This window comes from Ochotona princeps, chromosome 5, assembly GCF_030435755.1.
Source record: "Ochotona princeps isolate mOchPri1 chromosome 5, mOchPri1.hap1, whole genome shotgun sequence".
NCBI lineage: Eukaryota > Metazoa > Chordata > Mammalia > Lagomorpha > Ochotonidae > Ochotona > Ochotona princeps.
In genome coordinates, this window is record NC_080836.1 from 10,974,672 (window position 1) to 10,998,824 (window position 24,153).

Below are 24,153 nucleotides of genomic sequence, written 5' to 3' on the forward strand. Positions count from 1 at the left end.
AAGCCGACAGGCGGGATGGGGGGCAGCAGGAGGGGGCGCTCAGGGCTGGGCTGGCAAGGGGCCTGCGCACTGACTGCCCTCCTGCTCTGGCTGCACCTCCCACCGCTGCGCACCCAGACCATGCTGTCCAATCAAAACAACCAGAACCTGAAAGAAGGTGAGTGGACAGGGGCGGCCATGGAAGGAGGGCTATAGGGGTCCCCTTCGCCTCTCCCGCTTCCTACGTTCACCACCTGTGTCCGGACATCAACCTGGAGAACCCGAGCCCGGCCAAGTGTCAATCTAGGCTCCCCGGGGACTAACTACATAGAGGGTGGGAAGGAAGCTGGCCAAAGAGGACTTGGTCCCATCTTTCTCTGCTCCTCCTACCATTTCCAGCTCTACCCTGCCCCTGAGTACCCTTCCCAGTCGGATCTAAAAACTCAAGCCAAAAGCTGAAGTTTTTATTCTGCCATCCGCCACCATCCCCCCAACCTCCTCTTCATCAGACAGGTGGCTCTATAGGACTGATGACGGAGGGTGTGCCACAATGGTATCCCTGCTTGAAAACCTTCTGTTCCTGCCTTGCCCATAAGGGCTGGTGTCTGGGAAGCGGGCACCTCATGACTCACATTGTCCTCCCACAGTATGTGGGAAGACTGGAAAAACCGGGAGAATCTATGGAGGAACGAGGGCAGAGCCAGAATGGTGGCCATGGCAGGCCAGTCTGCTTCTAAATGGCCGCCACATCTGTGGAGCCTCCCTCATCGCCAGCAACTGGGTGGTATCCGCAGCTCACTGCTTCCAAAGGTACATTTCCCTACCCCAGACCAGCAACTGTTGGGAAGGGTGGCAGGAAGCCAGGGATGGCAGGTTCCGCAGCTTTGTCCTTGGAGACTGGCTCTGGGATTTGGTGCTGCTGGTAGGTCTCCTAATGTGGGTTACTGCCCGCCTTGGCCCCAGTGAGCCCCTCTAGCTGAATGCCATCCCTGCACATCACCTGATGCCCATGTCTGTGTCACATCTCACCCATCATCTGATTTCACTGTAGCTTTCATCATCCATGCTAGAATACCCACTTGGCTCCCTGTTCCTTTTAGGATGGCTTCAGCGTCTGCACCCTTCCCAGCAGGAAGATGATAGTGGGCCTCCGTGGCTTCTGGTGGCAATGATCCTGATCACACACAAACCTTAGGTTTCAGGCAGGAAGTCACAGTTCCAGTCCTAGGAGACCACCTCCAAGGACAGAGAGCAGACTCATAGGGACAAGGCATCTTGCTTGCTCCAGAGCTGTCAATCAGGGTTGGAGGCCACCAGGTCCTGTCATCCCACACTCCTACATTCACCTCTGACATCTGCCACAGCAGAGACTTCCTGAGTCTACACAGCTGAGCAGCAGCAGCAGGTTCTTCCTGCTCTTTCTACAGAATTCCCTATCTAGGAACACAACCGGGGATCATGGCCTTGTCAGTCCAGAATGGGGGTTGAAGCCAGCGGTCTGTGACCTGGGGCAGATGGCAATGAGACCAGCTCAGTCCTCAAGTGCATCCAGGGCTTCCTGTGTGCCTAGAATGGGAAGTCCATCAGCCTCCAGCAAGGGAAACAATAACATCAAGCCTGGTTGACTTTTAGACACTGTGTTGGTTCCATGCATTTATTCAGCTCCCACCCATTCCCGGCACCGTGGAAGGCTGACTATGGGGGTGGAGCATGGGGTGTGGAGACACAAGATGCTCCTTGAAGCTTCTCGTTCCATGAGCAAAGGCAGTTACAGAAACCACCCTTACAGGACATATATCCAATCCAAGGGAGAGAGGAGACACACCCTGACTTGGGAGCCGGGCCCTTGTTGTGGGAAGGGAAGACAGTAAAGGTGTTGCAGATGGGTAGCCCAGGACTCAGAGAGCACCCTGTACACAGGTCCCTAAATCCGAAAGACTACCACATCCTGCTGGGGTACAACCAGCTCAGCAAGCCCACCAACTTCAGCCGGAAAATGTCCGTCAGTAAGGTCTTCGTCCACCCAGACTATGAGAAGAAGCACCGCTTTGGGAGCGACATTGCCTTGTTGCAGCTGCACCGGCAGGCAGCCTTCAACTCGCACATCCTCCCTGCGTGCGTCCCAGAGGCCAACCTACATCTCTATGTCGATACTGCCTGCTGGATCAGTGGCTGGGGGATGGTCACTGAGGATGGTGAGCAGCCCAAGGTGGTGAGCAGAGAGGGAGTTCCTGCTGTGAGAGCCAGCTCTGCCAGGGTTCCAGCTTCCCCAGCCATGACAGGTGCCTGGAGACCATGAGGAAATTACAGCAAGCCAGACAGGTGCCTGATGGCCCATGCTATCGACCTGTGGCAGCTCCCTCCCCTTCATTCACACCTTCCTGCTCGGTACACATGCTGGGTTGATGATGCTGCATCCTTGGCATCTGCAGCAAAATACTCAGAAAAAAAATTGTTGCATGCCAGACATGTATAAACATTTGCTTGTCTTTACTACTTTAGTAATGTGGTGGCATTTTATTAGGTATAGAGAACTTGAACAAGACAAGGAGGATGGGCATAGGCTGTGCTCCAAGTGGGGTCACGGATGGAGAAGCCACCTGGGCAGGGAGCAGCTGACAACAGGCAGAGACTTGACCTTCAATTGTCGTTCTCTGTCCCCTCTCCCTACCCTGGCCAAGATTGTAACCCTGCACCCAGGTCTGGGCTCTGACGACTGTGAAGCCTGCCCACAGCAGAGCCTGCGCAAGATAGAGCTGTCGTTGTCACTCTGTGCTCCTCAGAAGGGATCCATGTCAAACCACAGGCCACCTGTTTCTAACAGGGGCAGTCACATCTGTCATCTTACCAAGCCTACCTGGCACCTGTCAGCTCTGTCACTGCTACAGCCAGCTCAGGTTACCCAGTGTCCTATGCTGGAATGCCTGTACCTCCTCTTCCTCACCCCCTTCCCATTTCCATTACTTTGCGGTCACCCTGACTTCTGTCCCCATCACTCCTGTGGCCTGCCCTTCATCCTGGTACCCCCATCATCTCTTCTCCTGGGCCCAGAACATTCTTAGAGAAGTTTTCTGTGGCTCTGTGTGCTGTAGTGGGCGCCTCCCACTAGCATGCAGGTGTCAGAGCCGAGAGGCAGGGCTCCAGCTGCTCTCACACCTGTGCCTTTTCCTGCAGCTTTTCTACCCCACCCCTTCCAGTTGCAGCAGGCCAAGCTCTTCACCATGGAAAACCAACTGTGTAGTTCGTTTTTCCCACCTCCACCGAACGCCAAACCATCCGACATTGTGACAGTCCATGAAGAGATGCTCTGTGCTGCGGACTTCCGGAATCCCCCGTCCATCTGCAGAGTAAGTGAGGCTGGCTCAGGGTCCTGGCAGGGTTGAACATGCCTCATCCCCTACTCCAGGCACTTCCTTCCCTCTCCATCTCCTCTGCACCCTGTGATGCTCATCCTGAGCCCACTCTTGGGGGAAATGTCAAGACTCCAAGGTTAGAATCCCTTTAAGAGCATCTGTCCATTCCACCCAGTGTCATCCTTGTTTCTTTAGAAAAAGGCTGTTGACAACGTGGCATAGGCATAGAGTCACGTGAATTCCGAAGCGCTCTTTTTAGGGGAATGTTAGGATGCTCAGGAACACAGCATCTAGAGGGACTGCTCATGCTCGCATCTTTTTGGTTATGCCCTGTTGAAGCCCTGCCCAGGTTTCAGAAGCTCTATGCCCAGCGCTTTGCAAATAGTCCTGCCATGAGCATCCTGGAAATAAGTGTGTGTGTTAGTGCACAGGCATTCCTGTTGGGGTCATGGTCACATTGACTGCAATTTCATGCTGTGGGATATTCACCTGTTCATCTCTCATGTACCACCCAGGCAACCCCTCAGCTCAGTCATGCCAATTTGTAGTCCCACTGTCAGTGAGAGAGACTTCAGAGTGTCCTGTGTGTCCCCTGCTACCCTCAGCTCACAAATTCGCAGTTTTTACTGGAGCTACTGTATGTGGCTTCTAGCGTGTGTTCCTCCGGTGACTGGTGAGGACGAACACCTTGTCATGTGTTTATTGACTTTTCTGGAAAGTGTCCTTGTGCAGGGTTTTGTTTCCAACCATGGACCTGTGTCTGTTCTGCATGAAATCTTTTTTATGTGTGGATATGAGCTTTAATTATTATTATTATTATTATTATTATTATTGTTTTTCTTGATACAGTTTTGTCAGTATAGGCATTCTGTCTCCCCCCTCCTCATTCCTCATTTTCTCTCCCCACTCTCCCCTCCCACCATTTCGTCCCATATTATCACAGTAGTACAGTCCTTTAGAAACAGTTGCAAGTTTAGCATTCTGCTATCTAAGCGTATCATGGCATTGTAGGTACAGACAAAGGTTGAAAATCTAATATCCTACTGTCAAGATATATTTAACTGTTTCATGGGAAGGAGTCCTTTTATGTGGGAGTAGAGATGTCTATTGCAACATATCTTCATTTCCTGGTGTGCTAGTCTCCATTACACAATTTCTGCATGGAATCATAAGAGCTCTGTATTTGATTGTGACTATGAGCTCATTGGTGGGCACGGATATCATGGCTGTCTGCTTCCTGCTCTGTGTTACCTTTTGGTTTTGTGGTGAAGAAGTGCTGGCAAATGTATTACATTGCCAGTGATAGTGCTGGGCAGTGGATTTCATGCAAAGCCACAAGGCAAGTATACGAGCTGGCCACCCACCTGGCCACAATGTGGGATCCCAGGTCTTCTTCCCCAATGGGGTGGGGAGCTGGAGAGCAGCCCTGCTGCTTCTTGGGGCTCCCCTGTGTGTCCTCATTGGTGGGCAAGTTTCTCCTCAGCAGCTCTGTGTATCATAGGACTCTCAGGGCCCTGACTCATATTTTAAAGAAGAGGTCTGTGTATGTCAGGAGTTTTTTTGTTTTGTTTTGTTTTGTTGTCCTTGCTCCCTCCAGCTGGTCTGCATGCACACTAGCTTGGACAAAGGAAACATGTGGCCCGCACACCAACCCAGAGTAGGATGGAATTGCCTAAGGTCCCTGGTCACTGCTTCCACCCCTATTAACCCTGTCTTCTCTGCCCAGGGAGATTCAGGGGGTCCTCTGGTCTGCTTCCTGAACAACTCCTGGTTCTTGGTGGGAGCAACGAGCTGGAGTGCTCCATGCTATCCACCCATCACACCCAGCGTCTTCACCAGGATCTCCTACTTCTTCAACTGGATCAAAGCCACCCAGGCGGCCACACCCAACGCTGACCTTGCCACAGCCCCTCCTGAAGAAAAGGCCCCCGCACTGACCACCATGGGTGGCAAGGGCACCATCCTCAGGCCAAGAATCTTTTTGGTGTTGCTGTCACCTGCAACCCTGCTGCTGCTGCTTCTCCTCCAGAGCCTGTGATGGGCTGACCCCACCTCCCCACAGAGCCTCCACCCCAAGCCCTGACCCTCCATATGCGGCTCCATCTCATGGTCCTCCTGTCCAGCAGGGGTCAGCAGAAGTAAACCAAGTCAAGAAACTTCTCACTCCTGTGTCAGAGACATCTGTCATTGCACTGATCCCACCCAGGCCAGTCAAACCCCAGCTAGGACGCTCACTGGAAGGCAAAGCCAGGGCCGCCCGACATGGGCACCCTGATGTCCACAGTCCCAGACAGATGCTGCTCTCCTCTTTGGATGTGTACAGTGTCTCACTGCTGAGCCAGATCCTGGTGTCCAGACCATGGTGGCCAGGAACCAGTCTCAATCACTTAGCAGCGTCCCTGTAGTTGGATAGTAGCTTGCATCCCTCTTGGGAGCAGGAGCCTGGCAGACCAAGTTCTCCTAGGAGCTAAGGGAATGAGCCGAGATCAAAATGAGAGACTGAAGATCAGACTCCCAGGCACTGAGACATACAGCTTAGTGTGTGATACAGATACTGGGTAGCTTTGGGGTGCTGACATATCAGAGGGGGGCGGCTTATCCTCAGGTGAGCAGGCTGTGATAAGCCCCACCCTCCTATCATGCTCCTCTTTCCTTCTCGGTGAAACAGGAATCAATCCACAGCTACCTGGTAAGAATACTGCAGTGAACAGACTTAGCCCAGTACACAGCAGGAGGGAAACACACATCAGCATGAGCCCTTACACCTGCCACTCATTCTGTGCCTTCTGGCTCCTGTGCTAATTGGTTGCCTGGCACTGTTTCCAACCCTGAGGCTCACAGGGGAGTGTTCCTAAGAAGAAGTGGAAGAGAGGTACAGGCTTAAGAAAGGCCTTGCCTCATGACACTTCTTGTGCATTAACAAACTCTAACCAGCCAGCTGAAGTTGCTGGGATTGTTGAACTGGTTGTATCCTAGCTCGGCTCCAAGACCTATAGATGCGGTACTCTTCTGAGTTCTGGTTTGCCCCACCCCTACACCTTCCCTAGTCTACCCTCTACATATCCAGTGCTTGACCTGCAAGCCACAGTGTCAGTCTCCTCCCTCCTCAAATAGGACATGTGTCCTGAGAGGAAGTTCATCCATGATGCCTTTCCCACCAAACTTCAGATAAACACCATAGGCATTTTTGTTGCCAGAAAGAAACATTTGCTGGTTGGAGTGGGGGGTTGGGGGTTGAAGGGTGGCATGTGTAGGACTGGGAGAGTCAGAGACTCAGCTCATCCCCAGCTCTGAGCCAACCTTGTAGCCCCATGGAGGGCACTGTGCCACTGCCCCCTCTTCCTGGGATCTTACTTACCTCTGTTCCCACACTTGTCCTTGCCTGAGCATAGACACTCTTCAGGCACTTGTCGGGCAAATGGAGGAGTGTATGGACATGATGTTTCCATGTCTCTGGGCTCCAAGCCACTTTCCAGCTCATGCAACACCCCACTCAGATGCCACATGTCTGGACCCAGTTCCCAGTGTCTTTTCTGCACAAAACTAGGCCATGCTGGAACTCCTGTCATCTCCCAGGTCATGCACTCATAGTTCAATAAGAGCGGGACTTGGGCATTGCTTTCCTATTTGAACTTAGAAGGCTCAAGGAGCATCTTGTGTCTCCCTGTCCTACAGGGTTGGCAGTCTAGAGGGTCAGGCATGAGTGAGTACTGAATAAATTCATGAAACTGTCTTGGTGTCAAAAAGCCAGCCATGTCCAAAGCTGGCTTCTTGCTGGAGGTTGATGAACCCTACTCTTGGGTCCACAGGGATCCCAGCGCATATGTGAGGAGTGGGATGCTCTCATCACCATCTGTACCGCATGCTCTGGGCATAGGTCACAGGCTTCAACTTTCGGTCTGGCCTGAAGGAGCCATTCAGCCAGGAGTGTTTCTTAGACATTGGGGCAGCTGTAACAGGTGCCTGGGGATGTACATAGCAAACAGTTATGCCATCTCTTTGGATCTTTTCCATTTGATTTCCAGACCCATAACTACGAGCTTGCTAGTTTTAGCAAGTTCATGCTTTATTTCAGTGTGGTCCTCCCAGTCCAGGAAAGAAGGAAAAAAGGGGGGGGGGGAGAACATCTTCTGGGGATTCAAATGGATAATCTTCAAAAATGCAAGGAGAACATTCAAAAATTTAATAGAATGTAAAGTGAGCAAACACAGTTTCTGAAGAAAAAAATGGTGTTTCCCCCTCAAAAAACACAAAAAAGTCTGGGGGAATCAGGAATTTCTGTTCTGAGTTTAGAGAGCAGAGCATTGGATGTAGGATCTAGAAAGAAGTTTACACATGCATGTTCACAGTAATTGTTCATAATAACCAGGAAGTACATGCCACTCAGGTATGTAGGAAGCACAAATGGGTACCCAACAGGTGGTAAAATAAATCTGTTTTTTTTTTTAATCTGTTTGTCTATTTGTTTGAAATGCAGAGTTACAGAGAGGCAGGAGCAAAGACAGAGAGAGAGAGAGAGAGAGAGAGAGAGAGAGAGAGAGAGAGAGAGAGAGAAATCTTCCATGAACTGGTTCACTCCCCGGATGGACACAATAGCCAGGACTATTTGAAGCTTTAGGGCTATACCATCAGCCTGGAGTGTCTCTTGGTCTCCCCCGTGGGGACAGGAGTCCAGGTGCTTGAGCCACCTTCTGAGGCTTTCCCAGGTCAATCAGCAAGGAGTACAATCAATACTGGGATAGGCAGGACATGAACCATCGCACCTATGGGATGCCAACACTGCGATCCATGGCTTGATTCACTATGCCAGCACATTGACCCTTATATTCTTTCTTGAAAGGAGTGAAATTCTGTGACATGGCAGTGCATGGCTCAGTATTAAAGGTGGTATGCTAAGTGAAACAGCCAACCACAGAAAGACAAAGATCTGTCTCCATGGTGTGCAAGCCATAGCAGAATGGGGCTGGAGGAGGCAGGGGACACAGAGAGAGGGAGAATAGGGGACTTCAAGTGGCCTGAGCATCAGGTGTCAGTGTGGGAGGAGGAGGAGAACTTTCCAGAGCTGAGTGGTGGTGGTGGTGATGACTGCACAGCAGTAGAAGGTACTGATGCTGATGCCCATAAAAGAACACTGAGTATGGCTAAAATGACAACTTGACACTATGCACCTTTTACCTCAATTTACTTGAAAGTTCGAAAGCAAGTAATGTGTACATTTTCCACATGGTCTGAGGTATAGAAAAAGAAGCTGTAGAGAAGCTGGATTGAGTGGACAGAGCAGTTTGGGATGGAAACCTTAAGAAGCAGGAAGATGTAACAGAAATCTGGATTCCATTGGGTGGGGACTAGGCACATTAGCCAGGTGTGACTGATGACCAAGGCAGCCTCACCTGGAGACAACACAGGACAACTGACCTTGGAGAATGGCACAGGGAGAATGGGACTTTGGGTCAGCTGTGTGCAGGGACTCTTCTGTCCATCACTTGAGCTCCAGGGAGAACAACATGCTGATGATGGGGATGTGATGAGGGTGATGGCGATGTGGGTGATGCTGGCAATGAAGAGGGTCATGATAATGATGGTAAGGATGATGATGACTGTGGTAATGAGGATGGGGATGTTGAGCATGTTGGTTATTTTGAAATGGCTGATGATGGTGACACTGAAGGTAACAGTGATGATTCCAATGATGACATAAGGACATAACCACAGTTATGCTGTGGTTGCTGCTGAAGGAAAGTAGGATAATGGTATGGAAGAGATGGTGAGAAAGCAGGTGGTTATGGTGCCATGAATGATCACGTTGGGAATACCAATGAAGATGTGACAGGGAGGTAATTACATGGGTGTTGTGATGGCAGCGAGGCAGAGGAAAAAGATGTTGACAGGAGGAGGGGATATTGGTTACGATTCTGGAGCAGGTGACTGTGAGGAAGAGGAGGAGATGGAGGATGGTGAAGAACAAAGTGATGATCATGAAGATGACATGAGAACAACCATGTTGGAGAATAAGAAACTGACAAGGATGATGAAAACTGTGATGATGAAGAATATGATACCAGCAAATAGGAAGATGAGATGAGAGGACTGTGTTGACAGTGAGGAGAATGGTAGTGACAATGATGATGTGATGACAAATGTCATGAATGGAACAAGATGATAACATGGGGATGATACGCTGCTGAATGAAACAATGACACTGAGGAGGTGGAAGTTACCGTGAGGAGGAGGAGATCCAGAGGAGGTGAGTGATGATGATGGAGGTGAGATTCATGATGATACAGAAGGGCTAACAGCAATACTGATGGACAAGATAATGATGATGATGTGTGTAGAAATGTTCTCTGCCAGGGATGCAGAGAAATATGGTCTGGTCAGATTAACAGAGTGAATGTGAGAACAGCCCAGGACTTGTAGTGAATGAGACCTGAGCTTGCTCAGCTAAGCCCAGCTCCCTATTGTCCAGCAGCTCAATGCTCCGCAAAGTCCACATTACACACTAAGCTGGGTACCTCAGCTGCCAGGGAGTCTGGCCTATAGCCTCTCTCTTTCAATCTCGTCACTTATCCTTGGATCCTGGGAGGACTTTGTCTGCCAGGCTCCTGCTCCCAAGAGGGATGCAAGCTACTCTTCCCCACAGGGATGCTGCTAAGTGATTGAGATTGGTTCCTGGCCACCATGGTCTGGACACCAGGATCTGACTCAGCAGTGAGACACTGTACACATCCAAAGAGGAGAGCAGCATCTGTCTGGGACTGTGGACATCAGGGTGCCCATGTCGGGCGGCCCTGGCTTTGCCTTCCAGTGAGCGTCCTAGCTGGGGTTTGACTGGCCTGGGTGGGATCAGTGCAATGACAGATGTCTCTGACACAGGAGTGAGAAGTTTCTTGACTTGGTTTACTTCTGTTGACCCCTGCTGGACAGGAGGACCATGAGATGGAGCCGCATATGGAGGGTCAGGGCTTGGGGTGGAGGCTCTGTGGGGAGGTGGGGTCAGCCCATCACAGGCTCTGGAGGAGAAGCAGCAGCAGCAGGGTTGCAGGTGACAGCAACACCAAAAAGACTCTTGGTCGGCACACTGCGCCCTCTTCAGGAATGTAGACATTGGTCATCGCAGGGGGCTTCTCCTCAGGAAGGGCTGCAGAGGGGTTGGGTATTGGGGTGACCCGCTGCTTGTCCTTGATCCAGTTGGAGAAGTAGGTGACCCTGACAGAGACGCTGTAGCCGACGGGTCTGCGGCAGTGCCAACCCCAGCTGGTGACACCTATGAGGTGCCAGGCATCATTCAGGAAGCAGACCAAGGGGCCTCCAGTGTCTCCCTGGGAGAGAGGGAGAAAGAAAGAGAGAGAGCAGGGTTATTGGAGTTGGAAGCATGGAGGGATAGGAGAGCCACTCTTCTTGCTTTGCAAGTATGAGTGGGAAACACAGCAATCAGGTGTCTCCCTTGTCTATGTAGGTGAATGTCAGGATCACCAAGAACAATGCATAGAGACCAGATGTACAGCAATCACAGGAGGATACAGAGAGAACCCAGCTACAGAGTCCTGTCCTAAACATTGTTGGACCAGCAAGAACACACGGGGCAGCCCCAAGGAGCAGCACAACTGCCTTCCAACTCCCCACACTTCCCCACCAAAGAGGAAGAAGGCAGAGTCTTGGGTTCCATGCCAAGTCTGGCTGGGTGTTCAGCTTGGAGGTGTAGCCTATGGTTTTGTACCAAGTCCACAGCCCAGAAATGTCCCCAACCTGTGCCTTTGCTGCTGACATCATAAGGTTTCCAGTGTATCCTCAACCTCCTGGTTGAGCTTGTTTAGAATCTTCCCTGGGCTAGTAGATTTGTTGAGGGTTGGGTCCCCAGGTATGGCTGGGCAGGAGGTTGAAGGTGTCCAACATCACCATGGAAGATCCCATCTCATGATGATTAGTAGGAAACAAGAAATCCCGGTATGACAACCGTGCTCTGAGCAGTGTGCACCGGCAAGCAGTGATGTCCCAATGGACAGAATCTGCCAGTAGCATTCAGAATGAGACACACTGGGCATGGAAGTAACCCAAAGGGGCTGCTGGACCCACATCATTAGAGACTGTCCCTGAGGAAAGAGAGGCCTGCCTGCGTCCAGTACAGGCACTGAACACAGAGTCACACAGCAGGGAGGCAATGACCTAAGCAAGATCCAGAATGGTACTGTGGCTGCAGATGGGGCAGGTCCAGTGGCCAGAAAGCAACTGCCAGAGAAGGTATGGCAGTGGCTGGCAGAAATTGGTGAACTCTCAGGATCTGGGTGCTGTGTCATCTCTGAGCTATTCTGTCAGGTAAAAAAGCAAGACTGAGCAGCACATGGTGGGCTGTCAGCTGTGGATGGCAAGCAAGGAGACAGAAGGAGCAAGAGAGCAGGGTAAGGGAGGGACGGGTTGCTGCTGGAGGGTGCCTGGGGCAGTTTCCAGTAAAGGCAATCAAGATGAGTGCTTCTCGCAGGGCAAGCGAGACAAGCAAGGTAGAAGCCACCCCCGATAGTTAAGGTGAAAATTGCAGGTATCTGAGCTGGAGTGGGCTGGCGGGGGCAGGGGGCAATGGTGATACAAGGTATCATGTGGCCTGCCTGTCTCACTGAAGGAGGAACAGCTAATTGGCATCATCAAGCTGGGGGGCTGCCTGGATGATGCATGGCAGATGAGCAAGTTAACATCTCACAATGTGGAGCTGTATGGTTAGCATCACGGTGACACCAACAGGAAGAAACACACACACACACACACACACACAGGATCTTCATAGCTGTGCTGCTGCAGTGAGCTCAGATGGAATGCTCCAAAGCCAACAACTAGAGTATGATGCAGTAGTAAAATGCACAACTCAAGCCACACCATGGGATGCTGTTGGAGAAGCTGGGCAGAGCCTGTTTCCTGTAGGAGAGCATTTGGTATAGACTCACAAACAGGCACTGACCTTCAGAAACCTGTACAGGGCTCTTTGGGAGGTGACTGAGAGGACCTGGGTTTTGTGTGGGCCCCTTTGGGTGCTGGCTTCATCAGGATTTTGAGACCTAAAACAGAACATTGGAAACCATGCCATGCTTTAATATCCTGTGTAAAGACACAAGAGGATATTGGCATGGACTAGAGTGATGTAGGGAAGCTGACGAGAAGTGTCCTCTGGCTGGGCTGAGGAAGTGGAAGTCAAGGCTGGGGCGGTGTCCAGAGGACACACACAGCATGGGACAGAGGATGGCTGATCCCTGTCTGTCTCACTTACTGGGCAGATGGTCTTGTCATCCCAAAAGCCACCGGAACATATCATGTCTTCATGTACAGTCACCACTTGGTCTAGAGGCGTGCCTGGAGGGGGAATGTAAAACCTCTTGCATTTGTCTTGGTCTGCAAGGCTGACGTTGGCCTCCTGCAAGTGGGAAGTTGTTGGCACTAAAACTGTGGGAGGAGACACAGGTGTGAGAGCTTCCTCAGATGTGCCTCCCCACAAAACATACACACACACACCTGCTTGCCAGTGGGAGGCACCCTCTCTAGAACACAGAGCCAGGGAGAAACAACCAGGTGCCAGGGCGAAGGGCGTGTGTGGGAGGAACTGGCACAGAGTTAAGTGTGTGACTGCAAAGACGTGGGGATGGGTGGTGAAGAAAGGAGACGCAGGCCCAGAGCAGGCAGGGTGTGGGTGGGATTTCATCCTAAGCAGAGCAGGAAACAATCACAGAGCTTCCCTGGGCCTCCAGTAACCCCTCTACCTGCCTAGTGAGCCTGCTGAGAGCCTGGTGCAGGAAGCAATGGATGGTGACCTGGTGACCTGGGCTGGCTGTAGTGGTGGCAAAGCTGATAAGTGTTAGGTGTGAATGAGCCTGCTCAGGATTGAGTGGCCTCTAGATACGTGGACTCTGCATCCACAGGCCACCCACAGTTCTGGTTTGAGTCCATTCTGAGAGCACACGGTAACAAAGATGGTTCCCTCCTATGCAGGATATGTTGTACACAGTCTCACAGCCATTACACTTCAACCAGGGGAGGGAATGGACAGAGAAGAGCTACTAAAGGTCAAATCTTTGGCTGCTATCAGCTACTCCCTGTCCTCTTGGCTTCTCCACCTGTGACTCAAATGAAGCTGGTTCTACTCTCACTTTGTCTTGGAGAATCGTGCTTGCCCTCCTCCTGTGAGAGAGAATGTGGATCCCTCTCAGCTGTGCTAGTGACTGGCACTGTGAATGACACTGGGAGTTGGGAGCAAGAATGTTGACTGACTTGCCTGTCAAAGAAATCCTGACTTTTCTTGGCCACTGAGATCTTGTGCCATCTCATAAGCCTCCTGATTATGCCAGCATCACCTGCTACTCTTGTTTAATCACAAGTGTATTTCATGACCTTATTTGTACACTACTTTTGTTACATTTCTCCTCTCTCCATGCAGACCTTGCTGCGTCTTTTCTAGTGGTCTGTCCCTAAACACTCACCATCCTCAGTGAACATCCCCCAGCCAGTTATCCAGCATGAGCTGTCCATGGGCAACATGGTCTCGTTGTCTGGGAGGCAGGCGGGCCGGATGTGAGAGTTGAAATCCACAGGGAGAACCAGTTGTAACAGAGTGATGTCACTCCCAAAGCAGTACTTCCTGTTGTAATCTTCATGGATGATGACCTTATCGATTCTGATCTGCCGGCTGAACCTACTGGGCTTGCTGAGCTGGTTGTACCCTAGCAGGATGCGGTAGTCCATTGGGTTTTGGGACCTGTGGGCTGGGAGTTACTCTCAGTGCAGGGTTGCCCTCCTGCATCCTTGTTATCCACCCTCCGCACAACCAGGGCCCAGCTCCCAGGCCTGCTGGATGCTATGGCTTTCAGTGATGGAGATGCACAAATTTCTACTCTGAAAACATAGGGAATCCAAGATACACAGGAGGAGTGAACTAGTCTCATCACCATCTGCCCCACACCCACAGGTAACAGGCCACTGACCTCAAGCCCCATTCGGGACTGACAAGGCCATGGTACTCAGAGCTGTTCCTAGATATGGATTTCTGCAGAAGGAGCAGCAAGAGGCTACTGCTGCTCAGGTGTCCAAAGAACCGTTACACCTCTGATGTGGCAGGTATCAGAGGGGCTGGGTGCCAGGTATAATCAAACCCTTATCTCTGATAACAATAGAAGAGCTCTACCACACTGAACAACACAACACACCTAATAGAAACCACAGCAACAAGCCTCAATAACAGACTTGCTGATGCTAGAAGACAAATCCTGGGGAAAGTCACAACAGAAAAAAGATGGAAAAATTAGAGAAAATAAAATAGTGTTTGAGATTGTTTATGGAATGCTAACAAAGTTCCTGGAGGTGTAGAAAAAGAGAAGGAATCAGAAGGTCTATTCAGCAAAGCAATACTAGAAGACTTCCCAAATATGGAGAAACACAGGGACAGGCACAGAAAGCACATAAGAATGCTGATACATATGATTAGAAACAATCCGCAGCATTTTACGTAGTGAAACAATATGGATTCTAAATATATGTGTGAGAAATGCCAGGTTAACTGCAGTGGATCCTAAATTAGAATAACAACGGTTTTCATATCAGAAACTCTTTAAGATAGGAGAGACAGTTCACACAGTCCAAGTCCTAAATGAAAGAAACTGTCAATCCAGAATCCTGTACCCAGCAAAGCTCCCATTTGCTATAGAGGAAGGCAAAGTGAACACCTTCTAAGATACACAGTACTTGAAAGAATTTCTTGCTGCTTGTCCAGCCTTAGAAATGATGCCAAGGGTGTGTGCTACACAGACACAGAAAATGATGGTCACCATTATGCAAGCAGGTGGAGGCAGAAAACTTCCTAGTGAAAGTACAGAGGAAACCAAGACAAACAATAGGCATATTTAAGGAAGAATGGCAGGACTGAAGCGTTACTTCTCAATAATAAAACTGATTGTCGATGGCCTGAATTATTCCATTTTTAGTAGGAGACAGACTGGCTGAATGGATCCAAAGCAAGACCTTTCTATGTGCTGCCTGTATGTAAGATATCTCACCAAGAAAGATAACACACAGACTGAAAGTGAAAGAATGGAAAAGATATTTCATGCTAATGAAAGCATAAATGAGCAGTTAGAGCCACATTGGTATCAGAGAAGATAGACTTCAGCATGGAAAGGGTGAAAGAGACACAAACAGGCATTGCATAATGAGCAAGGCATCAATTCAACAAGAAGGTCTGCCTGTAGGAAATGCATGTGCACCCAGTGCCAGAATACCTGGCTACTTAAAATATTGACCACTGCATCTAAAAGGAGACACAGACTCCAATACAACAAGAATGGTGGATTTCAACACCCCGCTGTCATCAGTGGACAAACCAACAGGGCAGAAACTCAATAAAGGAAACAATAGACCTAAACTACCCTCTGGACCAAACTGACCTAATTGATATGGACAAAATAGGTCATCCTTCAGCTGCAGAATATGTATTCTTTTCATGCATGCGTGGTACTTACTCTAACATAGGCCATACACTCGGTAATTAAACAAGTTTCAGCAAGCTCAAAACTGAGATCATATCATGTGTCTTTTCTGAGTATCATGGAATAAAGCTGGACATAAACAATTTAAAGAACTCTGGAAAACATGAAAACACATGAATACCACACAATATGCTCCTCGAACAATAAGCCATAAGAGGAATCAAAAGAGAAATTTAAAAATTCCTGGAAGCAAATGGAGATGCAAGCACAATGTTTGAAAACTTAAGGGAGGGCCCGGAAGCATGGGCTAGCGGCTAAAGTCCTCTCCTTGAACGCGCCGGGATCCCATATGGGCGCCGGTTCTAATCCCGGCAGCTCCACTTCCCATCCTGCTCCCTGCTTGTCACCTCGGAAGGCAGTCGAGGACGGCCCAATGCTTTGGGATCCTGCACCCATGTGGGAGACCTGGAGGAAATTCCAGGCTTCTGGTTCCCGGCTTCGGATTGGCACAGCACCGAGCATTGAGGCTCACTTGGGGAGTGAATCATCGGACGGAAGATCTTCCTCTCTGTCTCTCCTCCTCTCTGTGTATCTGATTTTGCAACAAAAATAAATAAATCTTAAAAAAAAAAAAAGAAAACTTAGGGGATACAGGAAAAGTAGTGTAAAGAAGGAAATTGGTACCAACCAATGGCTGCATCAAGAAGTTAGAACAGCATCAACTAAATGGTCTAGCCATGTTTTAGAAGGATCAATGAAAAACAATAAACCAACCCCAAACTAGTGAAGAGAAATTAGAGTAGAAATAAACTAAACTGAAAGAAAAATAGAGAAGATCATTGAGATGAAGATCTGTGGTTTTTGGAGAACACTCAAGTAACTAAGAAAAAATGGAAAGCACCCAAATTATTAACACCAGAGAAGGAAAAGAAGATGTAGCTACGGATTGCACAGAAATAAAAAGAATCATCAGGAATTACTATAACAAATTTGAAAACCAGGGAAAATGGGTTCATTTTAGACACAGACAACCTACCAAAGCTGATTCCTGATGGTGAAGAAGTCTGAATAGACTGAAAACCAAGAAGGGAATTGAATCAGTGACAAAGAGCCTCCCAACAAGAAAAGCCCACGACCAGATGGCGGTACTGTTGAACTCTACCAAACTCTGCAAAAAGAACTACTTCCAATTCTCAAACTATTCAAAACATCCAAAAGAGAGGGAATCCTTCCAAAACTCCTTGAATGGGGCCAATAGCACCTTAATCCCCAAATCAAAGATACAACAAAGAGAACTATAGACCAACACCCACGATGGACATAGATGTAAAAATTCTCAAAAAAATCCCAACTAATCAATTCCAACAGGTCAGAAAGATCATTCACCCACACCAAGTGAAATTTATCCCTAGTGTGCAAGGATGATTCTAAACATGCAAATCAAAAAAGTGACATGACTGACATATCACATTAACAAATTGAACAATCAAATGATATAATTACCTCAAAGCGGCAGACAGAAGATTCTATAAAATACAATATCTCTTCATGATGAGAATAAAAAAACTTAAGAAATTATGTGTAGTAGGAGTATTCCTCCACACAATCAAGGCAATATAGGACATGCCCACAGTGAACATCATGTTGAATGCGAAAAAGTGTGAAGCTTTTACGTTAAGATCTACAACCAGACTTATGCATGCTTACTTTCTCAATTGTTGTTATCATCCTCAAAGTTTATCCAGAATTATTAGGCAAGAAAAGGAAGTCAAAGGGATACAAATTGGAAAGGGTCCAAATTGGTGGTGGATGACATGGTCCTTGCCGAACTGCAATAATGCCCTAGGATAATTCTTTTCATGATAGAGTTTGGGAGAGTTGTAGGTTGAAGAGCGACATACAAACATCACTGGCCTTTCTATACACAAACAATCCCATGGCTGAGAAGGAAGTTGTAAGATCAGTTGCTTCACAAGAGCTCCAAAATATTCTTAAGCCTCGGAATGAATTTAACCAAGGATATGAAAGATCTCTACAACAAAAGCTACAAAAATATTAAAGAAAGACACATAAGAGGACACAAAAAATGAAAAATAGAACATGTTCTTGTCCTGGCACACAATGGTGGGAGGCACAGCTAGTATCATCAAATGTCCTGACCATAGGCAACAACCGACAAATTTAACGTTATCCCAATCAAAATACCAAAACATTCTCTGTTATCTAGACAAAGTGATGCTAAAATTGATATAGAAACATAAGAAACCCTAAATAGCCAGAACAATCTTAGACAACAAAACAAACACGGAGGCACCAACATGTCAGACTTCAAGATGTACTACAAGACATAGTACTCAAGGTCGAAGCACAAGAAAAGACAGGAAAACCAACAGAATAAAAATCCCAGAAATGAACCCACACATCTACAGCCAATTCGTGCAGAGACGCACCTTTGGAAGCAGTGAGCAGCAGAGATCACCCAGTTGCTGGCAATGAGGGTGGCTCCACACATGTGCCGGCCGTTGTAAACCAGACTGGCCTGCCAAGGCCACCGCTCTGGCCCTGCCGCCTGACCACCAAAGATCTTCCCTGTGACTTTGCTTCTCCCGCATGCTGTGGGGGCAACATCAGCAGTTAGGTGCCAAGTCCCAGACAGCAGACCTGACTGTCCCCAAACGTCTGCATCATGGAGCTCAGGAGTTCCCGTGGACCCTGGTCTCAGTTCTCAGGCTGAAGTGACACAGGCCATGTGACCATGCACCTCCTGGTGGTACAGGCAGGGTGGAGGGGAAAAAGAGGCAGGAGGAGATGAATCACCAGCCTCACTCAAGGTCCACCACAGAGGCATAATCCAACTCTTCTGTAACTAGCCCCCAGCCACCAACCTCCAAGAGCTCCCAGAGGCACACATGGCCCGGCTGAGTTCTCCTGGCTAACATTCCGGTCTAGGGGGGGACGAAGTCCTCATCTGCCCTCTCTGCCTAGCACTGCGTAGGCCCCTGCCCACTCACCCTCAGCCAGGTTCTGGTTGTTCCCATTGGACAGCTTGGTCTGGGTACGCAGCGGTAGGAGGCACAGCCACAGCAGGCGAACAGCCAGTGCGCAGGCCCCTTGCAGGCCTAGCCCTGAGCCTTCCCTCCTGCTGCCTGCCATCCTGACAGATGGCTTCTGCTCGCCCCATGAGCGTTCAGTGTGCTCGCGGTCAACAGCGCGTTGCAGAGTAACTGCCTCTGCTGAGTTGGTGGTTATTCACGAACACCCTAGGAGGAGCGAGAACAATCCTCCAATTATGGAGAGGTCAGTGTGCTAGGGCACCCCACCCGGCGGGTGGCAGTCAAGGCTGGGAGCTCCCAGCCTATTGTGGAAGAATGACCTCAGGAGCCTCTGATTTCCAGGACCCCAAGTTGGTGTTTGGTGGAGCATTAGAGGGAGTTGGAGCAATTATGGCTGGTGTCTAGTTATGTACACCCTCAGTCAGCTGATGCTGATGTCATTTCCTGAAATTGTTTCCATTTGCTTCTTAGACGCACAACCTAAGTGGCAACTGCCAGCTCATGAGCTTGTGCAGGATCATATAGGAACTCCCTATATACCTCCCTGTCCTGGCGACATCCCACACTCAGCCAGGGACCGTCCTCCTTCATACAGGTCCCTCCCACTCTCCAACGGGATTAGGCACTGTGTGGTTCATCAGCAGTGGGTCGAGATCCTGGCTCAGGTGCTGCCCACATCCAAAAGGTGTGCTCCATAGCATGCTTGCCAGACTCTCCTGCTGTTGTAGTGCTGTCTCACCACCCCAAACCCACATGAAGGGAGCACGCTTTCTCCACATTTTGTGCTGTTGGTCCCCTGAGCTTTGTGGGTGAGCTGGGTGAGCCTACTGACTGGACCCCACATTCTTTTTTTTTTTTTTTTAAGACTTTATTGTTATTGGAAAGCCGGATATACAGAGAGGAGGGGAGACAGAGAGGAAGATCTTCCATCCGATGTTTCACTCCCCAAGTGAGCCGCAACGGGCCGGTACGCGCCAATCCGATGCCGGGACCTGGAACCTCTTCCGGGTCTCCCAGACGGGGGCAGGGTCCCAAAGCATTGGGCCGTCCTCGACTGCCTTCCGAGGTGACAAGCAGGGAGCTGGATGGGAAGTGGAGCTGCCGGGATTAGAACCGGCGCCCATATGGGATCCCGGGGATTTCAAGGAGAGGACTTTAGCCGCTAGGCCACGCCGCTGGGCCCATGGACCCCACATTCTTAAGCCCCGGTCTTCCCTGTCGCTCAGTTGCATTCTCAAAGAAGGGAATGGAGGGAAAGAGTTACTGCTTCTTAGCAATCTTAATATTTTTATTTTATTTTATTTATTTTTTTTTGAATTTATCTTTTAATTTCATTTTTTAAATTTTATTTTAAATTCATTAATTACATTGTATTATGTGACACAGTTTCATAGGTACTGGGATTCTCCCCACCCCTCCCCAAACCCTCCCACCATGGTGGATTCCTCCACCTTGTTGCATAACCACAGTTCAAGTTCAGTTGAGATTCCCCCATTGCAAGCATATACCAAACATAGAGTCCAGCATCTTATTGTCTAGTCAAGTTCAACGGCTTCTTAGGTATACCCTCTCTGGTCTGAAGACAGAGCCAGCAGAGTATCATCCCGATCAATTAAAAGCTCCAACATACCATCAGCAAAAATTTACATCACCATGGAATTAATTGACATAGTAATGAGTAACCAATATGGTAAAAGTAAATGCGATTTCTTATCCACCTTCTGTGACCACCTCATTGACATTTCAATTTTGGTTTATGCACAACATATAACATTCATAACATAACTTGTTATACATAACATCGTGTCATCTTAAATTAAGGCAAACATGTGGTATTTAACCTTTTGGGATTGGCTTATATTTTTATTTTAACATTTATTAACTTTTACTGATAGGTAAATGAGATTTACTAGGGCTAGGCAGAGATCTTTCATCCACTGGTTCATTCTCCAAATGGCTGCAGTGGCCAAAGCTGAGCATATCTAAAGCCAGAAGGCAGGAGCTTCTTCCTGGTCTCCCATGCAGATGCAGGGTCCCAAGGCTTTGGGCCGTCCTTGACAGCTTTCCCCGGCACCAAAAAGGAGCTGGATGGGAAGCAGAGCAGCTGAGAGATGACCTGAAATTCATATGGGATCCCTGTGCTTATAGGTGAGGATTTGGCCATCGAGGCATTGTGCTGGGTCCTATTTCCTTTTCTTAAAACCAATTTTAAAATTATTTGAAGCATAGTAGGAGAACAAATATAAGACTGAGATATAGTCAAACAAACGTGGGTGAGAGCTTGCAAAACATCAATCCTTAGAGGGCAAGCCATAGCTTGGTATAGCATCAATAAAAAATGGATGAGCAGAATCAAGATGGCAGAATAGGGTAAGGACATATTTAAATGGATGGAAAAACATTTAATCAGGATGAAGCAGAGAGGACATATTCCAGGAAATAGGAAAGGACAGAACAACAGCAGAGGGGTACCTGGAGACTGACAGACACAGGAAAGCAGCAGACACAACGGTGTGGTGTTGCAGAGACTGATACTCCAGCACGGTGATCTGAACTCCACCAGCAGCCGGAACTCCACCAGCAACCAGGTGGGAAGGGACTTTCACTGGGAGCTTGGGAGGTGAACCCAGACAAAGAACTGTCCGTCCTGCTGGTCCATTTGATTTGACCAGGAGCAGAGACAGAGCAGCAGATCCCAGACGGGCAGTGCGAGAACAGGGTGGATTTCACAGCCTCTTAGTGCTGAATTGGGCACCATTTTGCGTAAGGAGGCAAAGGCAAGGGAAAGGACAGAGCATACACAGAGCTGGGAGTGAACTCATTTCTGACTCTGTGAGCTGCAATGACGTGGCATTCTATGGGTTCCACCCAGGGCAGGTCTGGGTAGCCCTAAGACCTGACGGCCAGCAGATCAAGAACTCTAGTAGTGGTACATCAGGCGCCATTTTGCGCACTGTGGCAATAGCTTTAGGACTGCAGGGGACAACAATGAACTGCGCATGTGCTGAGCTCGTGAGAAATCAATGAGGTCCGTGAATTGCACTGGTCCCGCAGGAAAATAATACTGACTGTTGCATCGTTCAGGTCAAAATAGGTCTGTGTGGCACCCAGACCTAATGTCCAACAGGTTCCGACAAGATCAGCGCCACCAACTACCTAACTAGATAGGATGCCTGGGGTCTCTCTAATCCTGGGACCTGCTCCAAACAGAAGGGGGAGAAAGGTTGCAGAGACAGTGGTGCAGCCTCAGCACAGTATCACAGGGGGTGGAGAGTGGTGAGCCAGGAGCTTGGGCTGTGGAGACTATGGTGGAAATCTGACATAAGAACCCAGACCTGGAACTCGCTGGAGGTTGTGGCACAAGTGGCTGCAAGAAAAAAGTTGTGTACTAACCACAGTAAGCAAAATTGCATCGTAGACCTGTGGGTGACACAGCTTAGAAAGCTGCCCCAAGGAGAAGACTCTGTTAACCAGAAGTACTATGACCAAGAGCAAAAGAAGAGACAAAGGCACAATGAATATTACCGAAAACTCCCCTGCAAAGGAGCAAAACCCTATGCCAATCTCAGAGTTAACTGAGGAAGACATCGAGAAAATGGGGGACACAGAATCCATAAGACTCATTTTAAAGATTCTGATCAACAATGAGAAGCTCATGCAAGAGTTCAATGAATTGAAGGAAGCAATAAAGCAAATCAAGGCTGGTATATCAGAAATTAAGAACACAGTAGAGCAAATTAAGAGTACAGTGGAGAGTCTCCAAAATAGAATGAAGCAAGCAGAAGAAAGAATCTCAGAATTGGAAGGTGTTTCATGTTATCAGAGGGATGTAAACAAAAAGCTGGAAGTAGAGCTGGATCAGACCAATAAAAGTATTCAAGAATTGAAAGACACTATTAAGAGGCCAAATATAAGAGTTATGGGAGTCCCAAAAGGTGCAGAAAGAGAAGCTGAGTTTGCAAATGTATTCAATGAAATAATAAAAGAAAATTTCCCTCATCTGGAGAAAGAATTGGGAAACAAGATCCAGGAGGGGCACAGAACTCCTAACAGGCTTGATCAAAAGCGATCTTCACCACACATATCATCTTCGAGCTCTCTTCAATTGAACATAAGGAAAAGATCCTTAAATGTGCACGTGAAAAAAATCAATTCACATATAAAGGAATGCCAATTAAACTCACAGGAGATCTCTCACAGGAAACTCTACAGGCCAGAAGAGAATGGAGTGACATATTCCAGATTCTGAAAGAAAAAAATTGTTGGCCTAGGATAACCTATCCAGCAAAGCTTTCTTTTGTCCTTGAAAATGAAATAAAATTCTTCCACAGTAAAGAAAAGCTAAAAGAATTTGCCTCTTTCAAACTTGCCCTACCAATGATACTTCAAGCTGTTCTCTTGGGCCCTGCAGCGTGGCCTAGCAGCTAAAGTGCTTGCCTTGAATGCCCCGGGATCCCATATGGGTGCCGGTTCTAATCCCGGCAGCTCCACTTCCCATCCAGCTCCCTGCTTGTGGCCTGGGAAAGCAGTCGAGGACGGCCCAATGCATTGGGACCCTGCCCCCGTGTGGGAGACCTGGAAGAGGTTCCAGGTTCCCGGTTTCGAATGAGCGCAGCACTGGCCATTGCAGCTTACTTGGGGAGTGAATCATCGGACGGAAGATCTTCCTCTCTGTCTCTCCTCTCTGTATATCTGACTTTGTAATAAAATAAATAAATCTTTTTTAAAAAAAAAGTTGTTCTCTTGACAGAGAAGAGGAATAGCACCTACCTAAACCAAAGGCAAAAGGGTAGAACATCCCAGTAAAATGACAACAGAAGACTAAACCAATGAACAACCCATTCCTAAAATGACAGGACCAAAGTACCACCCATGTATATTAAACTCTGAATGTAAATGGCTTAAGCTAAATCAAACGTCACAGCTTAGTAGATGGATTAAAAAACAAAACCCATCTATTTATTGTCTAGAACAGACACACTTCAACAAAGATCAACAGAAACTGTATCACATGGGTTTTGTTGTTTCCTGTTGGTTTCATCTCTTCAAAACACTTTCTTCTGATTAAATCATTCAATGACTCGTAGATCATGCAGTGGCATCATTTTGTTCAAGAAGGTTCTTGATTTTCATTTCTTCAGCTACATGTTAGTCATTTAGTAGCATGTTATTTAACTTCTTGGTGTTGTTAATTTCTTTTTTCTCCCAGATGTTGATTTTGTTTTGTGGCTCTTCATTTAAGGGGATGTATAGTAGCTGTGTCATGGAGACTGTCATATCCAGTGACATGACATTTAACTTCATGGCATTGTA

General features: G+C 48.4%; 2 protein-coding genes across 2 annotated transcripts; one reads left to right on the forward strand and one right to left on the reverse strand.

Annotated features, from left to right (window-relative positions):
* Nucleotides 1-15: 15 nt before the first annotated feature.
* On the forward strand, nucleotides 16-5,495 carry LOC101535546 (serine protease 40-like). The gene is made up of 5 exons (XM_058664181.1): nucleotides 16-157; nucleotides 576-789; nucleotides 1,900-2,174; nucleotides 3,154-3,326; nucleotides 5,059-5,495. The coding sequence occupies exons 1-5, from the start codon at nucleotides 16-18 to the stop codon at nucleotides 5,368-5,370; spliced, it is 1,116 nt and encodes a 371-aa protein (XP_058520164.1). The 3' UTR covers nucleotides 5,371-5,495.
* A 4,713-nt stretch (nucleotides 5,496-10,208) lies between these two features.
* Nucleotides 10,209-18,940, reverse strand: LOC131480295 (serine protease 40-like). Its single transcript, XM_058664183.1, has 5 exons — nucleotides 18,799-18,940; nucleotides 18,238-18,400; nucleotides 13,790-14,064; nucleotides 12,586-12,758; nucleotides 10,209-10,651 (listed from the first exon to the last, which is right to left on the reverse strand). Exons 1-5 carry the CDS (start codon nucleotides 18,938-18,940, stop codon nucleotides 10,334-10,336), a joined length of 1,071 nt encoding a protein of 356 aa, XP_058520166.1. The 3' UTR covers nucleotides 10,209-10,333.
* Nucleotides 18,941-24,153: the final 5,213 nt, after the last annotated feature.